This window comes from Mya arenaria, chromosome 13 (assembly GCF_026914265.1).
Source record: "Mya arenaria isolate MELC-2E11 chromosome 13, ASM2691426v1".
NCBI lineage: Eukaryota > Metazoa > Mollusca > Bivalvia > Myida > Myidae > Mya > Mya arenaria.
The window spans coordinates 24486960-24501826 of record NC_069134.1 but is presented as its reverse complement, the minus strand read 5'-3'; the positions used below and the strand labels follow the sequence as shown (position 1 = coordinate 24501826).

The following is a 14867-nucleotide window of genomic DNA, read 5'->3' as shown; positions in this document are numbered from 1 at the left end:
CGTCCGCGATGTATAGCAGTTCTAGTAACCAGTTTAATTTCTTGTCTACGCCTCTAAAATCGAACGTCTGATATAGGGTTTAATGCAATGGTACCGACTGCAAACAGTTCTTGGTCGAACTCGCTGTCCGATACAAATACTACTGTTACCATGTCTACGTCTACCACACAGTACACCCGTCCGTGTACCACAGGCGCTCAGTCTCTGGCAGGATTAAAACTCCTTCACGTTTCGTTCGCTCCTTCATTAAGTGCGCCAAGTTCAAGAGAGTATATTAGTTCATATGGATAGTATGGTTGCAAAACCCGAGTTGTGGACATGAGCAAACTCCACACTACTCAATTATTGCAGGCCGTGTGTGGTGCGGCTGACAAAGGCTTAGTTTCTTGCAATGCCCCTGTGCCATAGAGATCACTGGTTTCTCGATTGTCTAAGGTTCATGGGGAATTCCCTTGCCTACGTTTAACGGGAAAAGTTCATGGGAAACATGTATTGACCGGTTTTAAATAGCGGGTAGCAAATCTAGTCTTCCAGAAAAGATTGATTATCAAGTTATGAGTACGGCCGATGACGCAGGTTTATTCATTTGCCGACTCAGGCCGTCACAAATGTGAATTAAGAGCATTTTAAGGCGACTTTGATGCAGGTATGATGAGCCAAAGTGTTCGCGCATTATTCTGGGCATTTTTACAACCGTTTAAGACAAACCGGCGTGTCTGTAAGGCAGTATACACGTGCATTACAAAATTCAATGGAGACCGCGTTACCAGGCTAGTATAGCGAAGCAAATTTGTACATGTTGACTTGTCAGTTCGTGAGGGGAATAGGAAGCCGTGCAAGTACTGCGTATATTAAACTAAAATTGATACAGAGGCAAAAATTAATCAATGGAAATTCTTGAGAGCAAACCTTAAGGGTCTTATGGGGATTGTGGGGCAAGATTTTATTGATAGCAAAGAACGTACTCTTACGTGGAAACCTTCGATTAGGGAAACCAATGCAGGTCGTATATACGTCTTTTAAAACAAGAATCAAATCATGTCGGAAAAGTAATCCGGGGTTAAATATTAAATCTTCGGCAACAAACGTATGTAGTTCCTTGAACGTTTTTTATAATGCCTGTTGGTATTCAGCGCCAAAATTGAAAACGTCGCCTTGTCAATGTTATTTGACACTGGATGACCAGTAAGCACAACTTCAAAATACATATGGGAAAAACTGAGAAACGATAGGCCAAAACTAGAGAGTAACGAGTTAAATCTTATAACAGCAAACAGGTCGAAGATGGAAATTTTAGGTCAAGCTACACTAAAATTTGATACAGACGAAAAACGTTATCAATGGAAATTCTTAAAAGCAAATCATGTGGGGATTGTGGGACAGGAGTTTATTGATAGCGAAGAACGTACTCTTACGTGGAAACTTTCGATTTGGCAAACCAAGGCAGGTCGTGTACGTCTTTTCAAGCGTAAATCAAATCATGTCGGCCGTATACGAACCGAGCAACGAGTTACCTTACCACCAGAACACGTATCCAGAATTCAATCAAAATGTCCATGTTAAAATTGTAACTATACGGACTTCGTTAGAAGCAGTGGTCTCTGTTATTTAGATGGCCAGCTGGGGGTGGGGGGAGGGGGCAAACAATCCAGCACGACAGCCGCGTCCGCAGGGGCCACTAAGTTCGTTTCCTTGGAACGGATCTCCTTGTATCACTCGCACGCCGAAGTACCAACGGGTATCAGTGGCCGGTCTGCCGATGCTAGTACACATATTGTTTCAACCGATGAAACTCCCTGTATATGTTAGAGTTATTTGGTTATCTACAGAAAATGATTGGGCAAGCGCAGCTAGGCCGCAGCCCGAGAAAGCTCGCACCAATTTCTGTAGATCGTCAAATGAACTCTAAAAGGTAGTAATTGAATAAAGTCATGGTCAAAGCTCAAAATTATGTCATTTGCAAAACATTTGATCCAGATCGTTTATGAATAATTGTTTGGCAAGGACCAGAGAAAACTCGTACAAAACTGAAATGGGAAACACTTAATCACAAATATATTTTTTCTTGAGGTACTGGGATGTTGACGAATGTAAATTACAGGATCATGTGACGATATTTTATGAGCTTAACATGTCAAAGTATGCATGGTACCAGTTTAAATTTTAAGTTGGTTGCTTACTTCATTCGAACTATTTTTTAATAGTTCATAGACAAACATCGTCGTGATAAGTAACGAGGGAAGTCAAACATTGTCGTGATATGTAACGAGAGATGTCAAACATAGTCGTGGAATGTAACGAAGGAAGTCAAACATAGTCGTGATATGTAACGGGGGAAGTCAAACATCGTCGTGGAATGCAACGAAGGAAGTCAAACATAGTCGTGGTATGTAACGAGGAAAGTCAAACATCGTCGTGGAATGTAACGAAGGAAGTCAAACATAGTCGTGGTATGTAACGAAGGAAGTCAAACATAGTCGTGATATGTAACGAGGGAAGTAAAGCATTGTCGTGGAATGCAACTAGGGAAGTCAAACATCTTCGTGGAATGCAACTAGGGAAGTCAAACATAGTCGTGATATGTAACGAGGGAAGTAAAGCATTGTCGTGGAATGCAACTAGGGAAGTCAAACATAGTCGTGATATGTAACGAGGGAAGTAAAGCATTGTCGTGGAATGCAACTAGGGAAGTCAAACATAGTCGTGATATGTAACGAGGGAAGTAAAGCATTGTCGTGGAATGCAACTAGGGAAGTCAAACATCTTCGTGGAATGCAACTAGGGAAGTCAAACATAGTCGTGATATGTAACGAGGGAAGTCAAACATCGTCGTGGGATGCAACTAGAGAATTCAAACATAGTCGTTATATGTAACGAGGGAAGTCAAGCATTGTCATGGCCATTTACCACCCGCATTTCATCATTATACCTAATTCACTAGCTTTACAGCATTTTATAACTATTATTCACAATATTGCTATACTTGAATATTCTCCATATTTCTTAGCAATACTTGAATTGTTTTTAATATTGACTACCTTGTTACGTCAGGGATCACATGCATGAATTTACCTGAATATATTTGTTTGACGATATGCTTTGTTGCGTAAGTCGAAATAAACTTATTTTATTTTCTGTTTGTGAAACTGAAAAGCCTAAAACCCCAAGTACATGTACTAATTATTGGTCTGTAATAATCCCATTCGGTACATCATGTGAATCGTGTGTGTGCATGTTTCAAATACATGGTTTTCGGAGAAACCGGAATGAAACTATTATCAATTGAAATCGAATAATAAATATAACCTTTATTGGAATACTAATTACCGCAAACAACAGCTCTGAGTGTAAACTCTCATCATAACTATATATAGTCATATACTATTTGGAATCATCATCATCATCATCATCATCATCATCATCATCACCACCACCACCACCATCATCATCATCATCATCATCATCATCATCATCATCATCATCATCATCAACATCACCACCACCACCATCATCATCATCATCATCATCATCATCAAATGATGAAACAACAAAGGAAAAAAAAATATCGTAGGATACACTTCATTAAATCCATCCTTATCAAGTGCGGCCTGAATAATACTTGGCTAAACCAAGAGGTAATTTATATCATTGACAAAGTGGTTAAAAACCACTGAAAAGCTAAATAGTTTCCTTTTAAATGAATGCTTTTTAGGCCGGAGGCTTTAGTATCGCAAATTGACATGACATGTTAAAAAATAATGCGTCGTGGTCACAAAATAGAATGTAGGGTGTTATGCGGTTTAAAACAGTGGGCATTTAAGGATTTATTATGATAAGTTTGCAACGACTACATGAATTTGAACGAAAGCCCAATAATCTTTAATAAATCTTGGGGAAGAACCAATGGAAATAGATAATTAAAAATAATTACGCAGAAAATGGAAATATATTGACTAAAATACCCTGCTTTATTTTACCTACTTCAAACATTAAAAACTTCCTCAGCCAATATCGGGTTTTACTTAATTAACTTTACACTTGCGGGATGAAAGCAATGTTCAAATATCCCAGTACATATAGGTTTATCGGTTACATTATGAAACTAGTTCATTGTATCAAAAAAGTCGCTAATCTAAATATCCTATTCTGAGCGGCACTTATCTGTTACAGTTTAAGTCCACATATTACTTGGATACGATTTTGGCCGCCTATCGAAAAGACGTGTAAAAAAGTAAAATCACGCTTGTCGAACCTACAGCCTTTTGACTCTCTCAGTGTTTTCATTGAAACATTGTGACATAGGAACTTTAAGCAATAGTATATTTTTACAGATTTTTCAAGAAAAAAATCTTACGATGCCCGCCGAAACAGGCAACTGGCATAGGATACCACTAGATGATAGATTGTGTAGATATTGCAATGATAAATTAGGTGATTGATGAATTTCACTATTAAATTTTGTTTGACTTTAACCATTTCAAAGAGACACTGAAAGAAAGCAACTAATAAAACCCTATTTCTATAGGCATCATAATACGTATAAGCTAGAACAACGAATGAGTCGAAGCAACAAGCAAATGCAGTCTAAGTTGTACACGTCTGTAACTATTATATATTCTAAGTGATAATTTCGTCCAATTAGAAGTAGTTTTAAGAGATATAAATCAAAATAATAGTTTCACTGGCAAATGTACACAGATCAAATTTTGGTACTAACATTAATAGGAGTGTTTTGTTTTTTTCAAGTTTCTATATTATATCAAGAATCTAGTGGTATATATATATGTTTGAATTATATATGATAATTTGAACGAATTTCAGTGAAAAAAAATGGGTTTCACTACAGTGCGCATACTTCAAAACATCTGTTTTTATCATTACTACCGCCATGTTATTTGTTTCAGACAATTAACCTCAATTGCATGAATATATTGGTATTAGCGAATGAACAGGGTGTAAATATTTCACCCAGGATGGAAACAACTGTACTGAAACGTACGGTTTTCATAATTTCTTACCTGTGCGCATGCGCATTTGTTCAGGTACCGATCCGAGAACATTAAAAATGGCGCATACCTGGTTAACCCAGAAGCGCATAACATTTATATATTTATTCTTTGCATCGTTATTAGGATACACAGGTAAGCAAAATTTCAGTAGTTTATCGTTTGTTTTCTTGTTTAAGCTCATATTTTCACGCAATCATTTCCAAAAAGTCTCATTACGACGACTATTTTTTAAAACTGTCACTTCCGGAAGTTTGTTTACAGGTGACTCAGGTGTGCCTTTTTACAAGATTCACAAGATGTTCAGCTGGATGGGTCCAGTTTGGTCTCATAATCACTTATTTTCTTAGGCTTAATATGATTATACCAGTTTTATGATTAGTCTGATCTAACAGTTCAAAATTTCTCTTGATATGATGTTCAGAAGATCACATATTTTACATAACAGTATTGTAGTGTGTGTGGGTAAGAACCAGCCGCCCGGTTAGCTCAGTTGGTTAGAGCGCCGTGCTAGTGTTCCGGCGGTCGTGGGTTTGAGCCCCACACCGGGCGCACTTTTCCTCCCAGGTTTACTTTACTGGTGGCAGCGGTAAACGGCAGTAGTGCCTCCGTCGGCCTAAAAGGTTAATGGGGGGAGGAGTGTAGTGTGTGTGGGTAAGAACCAGCCGCCCGGTTAGCTCAGTTGGTTAGAGCGCTGTGCTAGTGTTCCGGCGGTCGTGGGTTCGAGCCCCACACCGGGCGCACTTTTCCTCCCAGGTTTACTTTAGTATCAGCCATTACTGAATCATCTCAATGCAGAATGTGTTTTGGGCTTATCATTGCTTGGCTAATACTTTGACAGAACTGCAGGTGTTACTTTATTTAGTAAAATAGTAAAATAAATCGGTGACAAAATCTTGAAAATGTACACAAACATGTACGCCTTGGTCCTAGGCTGTCATGTAAGTTCTGTATTAAACGAGTAAACTTGAAGAAAAAACAAAACAAATTAAATGTAAACAGTTAGCACTATAAATTATTTTTCTGACTTAGACTTACCTGATATGTGCTGTTTACCTTTCAGTTATACAATGAAAAATTAACAGTAAATTGCCGAGAAGTCAATTATTTTACAAATATGATGATGTTTGTTTAATTCCTAACCTCTGGTTTACTGTCAAATCAAATGATAAAAGGAAGTAATCTTTTGAAGTTTTATTTCAATTGTCTTGTACTTTATATTTCAGCGGCGCAATCATGCACAATTCCAAAGTACATAAAGGGCGACTGGTTTGCCATGATTGGTGGAGACAGTGTTACATTCTTAGTAGATGACAATAACTGGAACAACATGCGCTGTTGGGATTCCTATGCACATCCAAAACCTGTCGAGGGCACTGCTGGACAAAACCACACATTTCTACTTAAGTAAGATAATATCGATTTCATGAACAGAAATACTCATTTACATATATGTAATGGTCTTATGTTTTAGATAGTTTTTATAAAGGGCAGGATGCCGCAGAAGAGGGACTTTAAAGGGTGAAAGGTGCATTTTGTATTGGGCTTTGAAGTAAGCATAAACATAATTTATCTGACAGAAAATGTTCTTAATGTTAATTGTGTTTAATTGAAGTAATATTAGTATTCAACTACCAAATATGTGATATTTTATCATCTTCAGTGATTTGTTTTTTAATTATTTTTACGGCCTGTTTCTTGCAAATTGGGTAAAAAAGTGATCATTGGGAAAAATACATGTTTTAACTTTCTTACGCATACATTATGCTATGAAAGGGTTAGTATTTTCATGATTTTGTTTATTTTAAAGAAATTCATGCTTTTTTATTCATAAACTTCATCTGCATTGATCAAATTGGGATAAAATTTTGGGAAAAATGTTGAACAGATTTTCACAAGGGGAAACAGCCTTTAAAAGGCAGTATAAATTGCGCCAAAAAAATCACTCATCTTTCACATTTGTTTCTAAGAAGGCAAAAGTTTGAACATACTGATCAACAATGGTTTTTTTACCAATTTGGATCGACTTATAGTCCCATTATCAATGGTATTTAATATGATTTAATTTTGTATGTTTGAGAGAAAATCATTTATTGAAAAGAATGAGCAACAACGATTTAGAAGACTTAATTGTTGCATGTGAAACTATCGATGTTTTCATGAAAGAATACATTTTATCACAGTGTTTTACCGTCTTGATCCTTTTCTGAAATTGTATTCATATTTATCTCTTGGATATATAACTTTAGTAAATGTGTCAATTTTTCCAAAAATGATTGAAACAACACTGATAATGTTTGTTTTGAACAGGATGATTATGAATTGCCATCTTAGTTACTGTTTTGGTGTGTTGGTTTAACCCAATGATTGTGGTACGCATCATGATATCAACAATATAACGGTCCAAATCAATACAAACTATAAACAGGATTAAATTATAAACATTTAATAACTCAGGCTACAAAAGTAAAACACAGAATTGGGAATTAACAAGATTCCCAGTCTCTCCTTTGAAGTTTGAGTTTGCGAACAAGTTGCCAAATTTAAAACTGAGTTTTGTCAGGTAAGAGCCAAAAGTCATTTATGATGGCTGAACATAAAAGCTGTTTATGTAATTATCAACTTAATGCCTTTATATTTATTTCAGGAAAGAGGACTGCTGGCATTGTTTGGATGTTCTTTGGAGAACTGCAAATGTTCTGCAATACAAACTTGGTACGTAGAGTGACCATGTCCAACTCATTTATAATTTGTGTCATAGGGCGTGTGATTTTCAACCTTCAAAATTAAAGAATTTTTAGCAAAATCAAAATAAAGTACCAAAATTGATATTCTTGGGATTGATAATCAAATGATAAAAATATGACTCAAGAAACAAGTCATATAATGAAGTAAGTGATATAAGTAATGGGGTAGTGTGACCTATTGATTGGTTGTTATTTTAGGTAAATGCCAGACAGGGCAGACAGTTCAACTCAATGATTGTGAGGCGCTCAAACCAAACAACGTGCTACCCACGGTGAATGAAATCATCACAGTGTTCCGTAAGTAAATTATGGTTTTCTAGTAGAAACAAGTTATTATATAGTCCTATAAACCACCAGTTGATGCCTGGTGACACAATGGCTTACATGCAAAGCCGTTTTAATTGAAATTATATGTTGTTGCCATTGTAAATTGTTTCAATAACGTAATGATGTCGTATTCACGGCCAACACTCGTTCCACGGACTGTGTAAAAGGGATTCCAATTTTCCTCTTTTCAGCTGATTTCCTCTTTTTTTGCCACAAAAATAATTAAATTTAAATTGTTGCTTTTCATTTGATCTATGCAAAAACAATATTTGTATATAGTGTGATGGAGATACCCATATTTGGTACTAGTTAGCTCTTTTTTTTACAAATTTGCGTTGGCATCCCTGAATTTGTAGATCTATTTGCAGAAAATATTATAATACATTTTCATGATAGGTAACCTTTATCTTTTCATCACATCTCAAAAATAACTTGAAAATAGAAGGACTGTTTAATATTCAGAACATTTTATGTCATACCATACAAAATTAAATGAAGAAAAAAATGAGCTTTTGTTTATATATTCCTTTATAAAATTTCAGGTCAGACAGACACTGTGTATGTGAACTGTATCTCAACATTTGAGGGAGTCTTCCAATTCACGTATGAAGTTGACTCTGGCGGTGGTGGTATCTGCGACAACCCCAACTCCATCATAATGGCGTGTCAAGACCCTGGCTCTAGCTACATAGACAATCAGGTCTTCAGAATGACCTATGCAATGTGTCGGGATGTAGCGACATCTTATAACAATGGTGACGTTTTTAGTTAACACACTTATTCAATCTCTTGTCTGTATGGGTATACTCTTCATATCTTGGCCTTAATCTGAAATCGCAAACAAAAGTCTGTATTCCACCCCAGTGCAGTTCGACCATAATCCACTCTGCTGGCTTCGCATCATAAATGTGTCATTGCGCAATGTAAAAAAGACTTTATATAACAAAATAGTGCATTATGAATAATGAAAATGACATATCTTATGAAAACATGTGCTTTTTGAGTTATTTTACCAGCAATGTATATAATAAAAGGGTTCTTATTACTGCTGTATACTGTACAAGTTTTTTAGTTTGTTAATTATCAATAATTCTTCAACAGTTATTCGGTACAAGTGCCTGGGTACGTGGTACGCGATGAAAGGTCAGGACAAGCAAGGTCGGGGAGGTACGGGGTACACCTACGCCGCCATTGAAGACACCGTTGAGAAGGACACGAGAGAGAAATTCAAGTGCCTGGTATGACAGTTATTGTAGGATGTAGATAGTCATCAATTAATAAGTTAATATTTTTCACTTTTTTGTGTTTTGACTTGTATTTTAAAGGTGGAATTAGCAAGAAGCTGAGTCGGCTGACATGAATATTAGTAACTGTGAAAACCAATGAAGAGAATTAAATTATAAACCACCACATGAACTATTGATGTGGTCTTGGGAGTTCAACTAAGATAATCTACTTTGACAAAAATTAACTACTGTAAATATTTGTATAAAGTAAAATTAGATACTTGAAGATAATGTTAAAACTATTATTCAGATGACAAACAGAAACCAGAAGGAAGCCTTTAACAAGGTTCGGTGGACCATGTCTCGATTTGCTCAGTGTACATACCTGGAGAGTGCCTATGTTGGACCGCTCAAACTGGTGCTCACAAGAGGTGAGTACAGTCTTTTTTACGCTTGTCTGTTTTTTTTAAGAAAAAAATGAACAAAGGCTTGATGTCACCCATTGCAATGGCATGAAATGTTTCAACATTGAACATACTAAAAACAACTCTGTAGATATGCACATGTCACCAGTGACAATATGCATATGTGTGACAAGGCCCGTAACTCTGGCTTTAATAACTGTCACAATATCATGAATATGCATTTCAATCAATACAATATTGACCAAATGCAAATACATGTAATCTGGTTTTTGATATTGGCACTGTCATTATAAGGCAGGTTTTATAGCTAGAGATAAGGGTTTTGGCCTTCCAGTGGTCAAATTAGCACAAGCCTGCAAGCCTTGTACCAGTAAATTGCTTTCTAAGCTTTCTCAATGGTTTCATATAAGAGGACTAGGTGAAATTTGTTGATGGTATCATTAGTATTACGTTTAAGGCTTGTTCACCATTAAGTCTTAAATTCGATGACTAGCCTGCATAGTGAATGGTTGGATTTCCCAACAGATGTTCTTAGCCAATTTTGTAGTTTGTTATACATTTTGTTAACAGTATATTAAATGTGTTACTCTTGTTGAAAACAGTGACCCCGGCCACTAACTACCTGACCCCGCAGTGCAGTCTGCCACGTAACCTGACAGGAACGTGGATCACGCAGGGTGTGCAGTACATGTCCAACATCAAAATCAACGACACGCATATCTACTACAACACCCGTATCAACGAGTTTGAGTACCAGGAAACATTCTTCTCCTGTCAGCAGTCACAGGGGACACGCTATCTCATGACCAAAGTGGTTGTAGGAAAGTGGTATGTTTGTAGTGCATGTATATGTATTGTAGAATTTTAGCGAGAGTTATGGAAAGGTGCTGCACCATGTCATTTTTTGTCAACCCATCCTTCATGGAGAACAGCATATTCACCCTTCTGCCTTCATAGAAATAAAAACTAAAGACTGAAAATAACGTTTGTTTTGATTTAAACTTATGATGTGATTATAAATACATATAAATTTATATTTTGCAACTGAAACATATTCTTACTTGAATTAAACACAATCCCTTTCAATTTCTGTCAAATTCATAGTATTTAATTTGTTTACAGTCCTATACTTTTCAATTTGTTTACAGTCCTATACTTTTCATTTCTGTACATAATTTTTCAACTAAGTTTGAATGCATTAAATTGTATATTTTATTTCCTTTGTTACATGTACAGTTACTCATTTCAGTGAGGTAGACTTTGTCTGCTTTGACTTGGTACGTCGTAGACACAGCATTGTGCGCTACCGTGTGGGCAAACCATATCAATACCTTACATCAGGGGGCGATAAAGACCAATCAACTTTTCTACGTGAGACGTTTAGGGATGCCTGCAGTTGGACGGCGTTCACATTCGATAGAGATGAATATGAGTGGAACTATGAGACCATGATCTGTAAGTTTTGATAGTACTTAGCATGATTCTTTGCTCTAATGTGTTTCTTTGAGCTATCAGCTTTCATGACATTTAAGTTTTAAAAAATGAGTTTACACTATATTATACAATGGATTCAGATTTTTAGAGTTAACCTAAGTATACTTTATGATTAGTTGCTCTTTATATTTACATTAGAGTGAAAACAGTCTTTTGTTTGGTAATAAATGTATAAAATTCTGTACCATTTCAGTGGATCCTCCATCAGCGGTTCCCTGCCCCATTGCTGGCCGATACAAGTTTGGACAGCGTGCCCTGTCCATCCAGGAAGAGTACCGCACCCGTATCCGTGGTGTTACTGAGAAACCTCGTGTCAAGGTGCCCTGTAGAAATTGGGTGACTGAACTCAAGTCTTGCAGTAACACGATGACGAGGATTGAAATTGATGCCGAGTATTGCGAGTCTGTTGATTACCGTGGAAGACCCATCGGAGAGTATGGTGTGTACTTTCAAAAGACCCAACGCCACCAACAAATATTATTTGTTTATATGCAGTGGTTTATAGTTACATCATTTTTTTCATTGAACATTATAAGCAAGATATTGTTCTGTTTAAGATTTGCAAATAAGCTTTTCACCTACCAGCTATTTTATGAAGAGTGTGTAATAAGAAGTGATATTCGCCGATGTAAGAAATTTATTGCTTTCATGTTTTTACTTACATTTTTATTTGAAAAATTTAAAGTTATGTAATTGATTTCTTAAAAATGGTTCTGTTGTTACACTTTCACTCTTTGCAAAACTCTGACATTGAGAGAAATTATATTTCTTTCCTTTATAATGTTACAAGTATCACTTTAAGGAAACCCAAATCATTAAATATGATAATACATTTGATTCAAATAGAAGGTGTGTATTCCAATCAAAGCAGCTTTTTTTAAATCATATAATAAGAATTATTATTAGGCCGTACATTCTTAATTTCTGGGAAATACATATTCCCCTGTGTTATAATCAAATTGATATTTTACTATTTTCAGACGAGCCGGACAATTACCTGATGTGCGTTGGTTACTGGATGGAGGACATGAAGTCGTACCTTGTCACCTGGGATGAGGAGGATGCCATCTCCAGCTATCGTTGTTGGGTATGCATGGATTTTGCTTTAGCTTCATACGCTGTAGTTTTGTTATTGCATAGCCTGCATTAACTATGACTCTATATTATCCTATTAAATTAAAAGCAATGTTTTTGAAAGACCATGATCAAGTTGTTTAGACAGACAGAGCATTATTTGGCAGGACAAAAGTAGCGCTAAGAGTAATGGCCACTTTCTAATAAAAATAAAATAACTAGTTAACCAAGAAAAAACAACAACAGGGAATGTTAAACCACAGGGTTTTATCAGTTTATTTAATTTTTAAATGTTGAAAATGTATTATGGAAAAGCTCGAGACTCAGTGTGGCAGCAAAATTCTTCGGTCAGGAGACCACACAGCTTTCTTGTACTGCACCAGTTTCTAGGAGTTGGCTACAGACTCCTTCAGAGCTTAATGCTTTTAATAGCAACATACCTGAGTTGCCACTGTCAAAAGCAAAAATGACTCAACTTTAACCATAGCCATTATAACTCTATAACAGTTCACGATATTTTAATGAAACTAAACCATTGAGGCTTAATTATGCTTCTTTCCTGTACAAAGGTGTATGAACGTAAGAGCTGGACTGGAGTGTACATGTCCCGGGCCCAGAATGCTCGTTGCCCCCGGTTACAGATCGCCACTGACTACCAGATACCCGGCACAGGGCTCTTCCTGGATCTGACAGAGAATGAAAGGCTGTGTAAGTATTCTTTCAAGTTTTCCAGTGTTTTGGACCTACAACTGTGTGTATTGATAAACGGAGAAAATAGTTGGTAGCCTAGTGCTCTTTAACTTAAAGATGTGATCAAGTTCACATACCATGTTTTTGAAATGGTACTAAAAATGTACTAGGTAAATTTGCATTAATGTTTTATGTAAATTAATCTATTGCATTTTTTTTTAATGATTTCTCAGCACATGATCTCTTGTTCACAGACTGTTTCTTACATTTCAGTTGATGACTGTCCTCAGCGGTTTGACCCTGGATCAGATGAACACAAGAAACCCATCACCCTGTGGGTGCTCAGTGGGGCCACGCCCGTCTTCCCATCATTCCTTACACTGCTCATCTCAATAGTAACACTGGCGGTTACACTACACTAATATATAGCTATTTCAACTGTGACGTTAAATTATTAAGTAACAAAACATTCACGCATGTGTATCTCTAGAGCAAAGGTAGAGGTTACACTTAATGTTTAATGTTTGAAATTGTGGATTTCTGGACTTATTGGTAGATTTTGAAAATATTGTATGGCGAAAACTTTGGATAAATGGATACTGAAATTTCAGATAGATAACAGTGATACTGGTGAAATAGAAGAATGGTATCTGTTTCATGTATATCTATAAAGAAATCTGTTCCATGTCAGTAAGATAAGAAAGAAATGTTTACGTGTGCAATGTTTTATTCAATTTTTCAAGTTGTTTTAGGGACACAAACTGATGTGCTTTTAATTTGGCACTGAATTAATCTGATAGTACTAGAATTGAAAGGGAACATTCCAAGAAGGAAAATCATGCTTTTAACATGTCAATTTTCATTGTAAATACCATTAGAATGGTCTTCTTTTACCATGAACATATCACTTTATTAGCTGTTATCTGTTTTTCTGAAGAAAAAAAATGGAGGTATTGTGATAGCCTTGGTGTAAGTGTCGTGCACAAAACCTTAACCGTGGCCATAAATGAAAAACCAGTCAAGTAACGGAAATCTCAACTCAAGTTTGAGTGTGAGTTGAGGTGAGTAACGGAAATCGAATGTTACTTGTGAGTTGTGACTTTCGGCTGTTCAAGATATTTAAATGGAACTCTGGTAATAGTTTGCAAAGTGACAATGTGCACACGGCCAAAACTCTTAGTTTAATTATTGTCCAGTAACGGCTCTTTTTTTTGACAGAAGAAAACAGACTAGCGATAGGTATATGCTCTGCGGCGCTATTGTTACAGATTAAATTTGTAAATAGATACTGCATAGAACATGTTACTATTTTGCAAGTATGTGTATATAGGACCTTTATTATCTATGTATATATGCCAATATCTTCATTTTTAAGTGCATATTTTTTAAATTGTGATAATGTAAATAATAGTTTTCCAATAAAGCAATAGAAGTCCAACTGTTAAAAGTTATTAATTGGAATTTTTACCCATTGCAAACATAACCACTTGCATTGTTCCCTATATGAGGTGTTATTACAACCTCACAATAGTGCTTTCCATATCGCTATCCGAACTATTACTGAATTTAGTTATTCATGCCGAATGTTTAAAGAAATCAATACACCATATTGTTGATAAACGAAACATATCATAGAAGTAACAACACCATTCCTTATTTAACCATTCCAGGTAGATGCATATTATTAAGGTGTAAATTTGTATATAGTATATTTTTTACATTCATTTGAATACATTTATCACGACTATAATTTACTCAGTAAATATTTTTCTACATACATGTAAGAATAAAAGATAAAAATGGAAATCGTTTTTCATCATTGAACAAGTTCAGGCTTGTTAAACTTCCTGAAGGGTGATGATATATTTGCCACATAAC

The 14867-nt window shown here is 36.0% G+C and overlaps 1 protein-coding gene across 1 annotated transcript; it reads left to right on the top strand.

The window, feature by feature from the left end:
- Positions 1 to 5019: 5019 nt before the first annotated feature.
- Positions 5020 to 14789, top strand: LOC128214685 (uncharacterized). Its single transcript, XM_052921306.1, has 13 exons — positions 5020 to 5141; positions 6233 to 6413; positions 7654 to 7721; positions 7952 to 8050; positions 8623 to 8835; positions 9182 to 9318; positions 9617 to 9737; positions 10334 to 10559; positions 10981 to 11186; positions 11419 to 11664; positions 12206 to 12312; positions 12869 to 13007; positions 13263 to 14789. Exons 1-13 carry the CDS (start codon positions 5027 to 5029, stop codon positions 13409 to 13411), a joined length of 2007 nt encoding a protein of 668 aa, XP_052777266.1. The 5' UTR covers positions 5020 to 5026; the 3' UTR covers positions 13412 to 14789.
- The last annotated feature ends 78 nt before the right edge of the window (positions 14790 to 14867 follow it).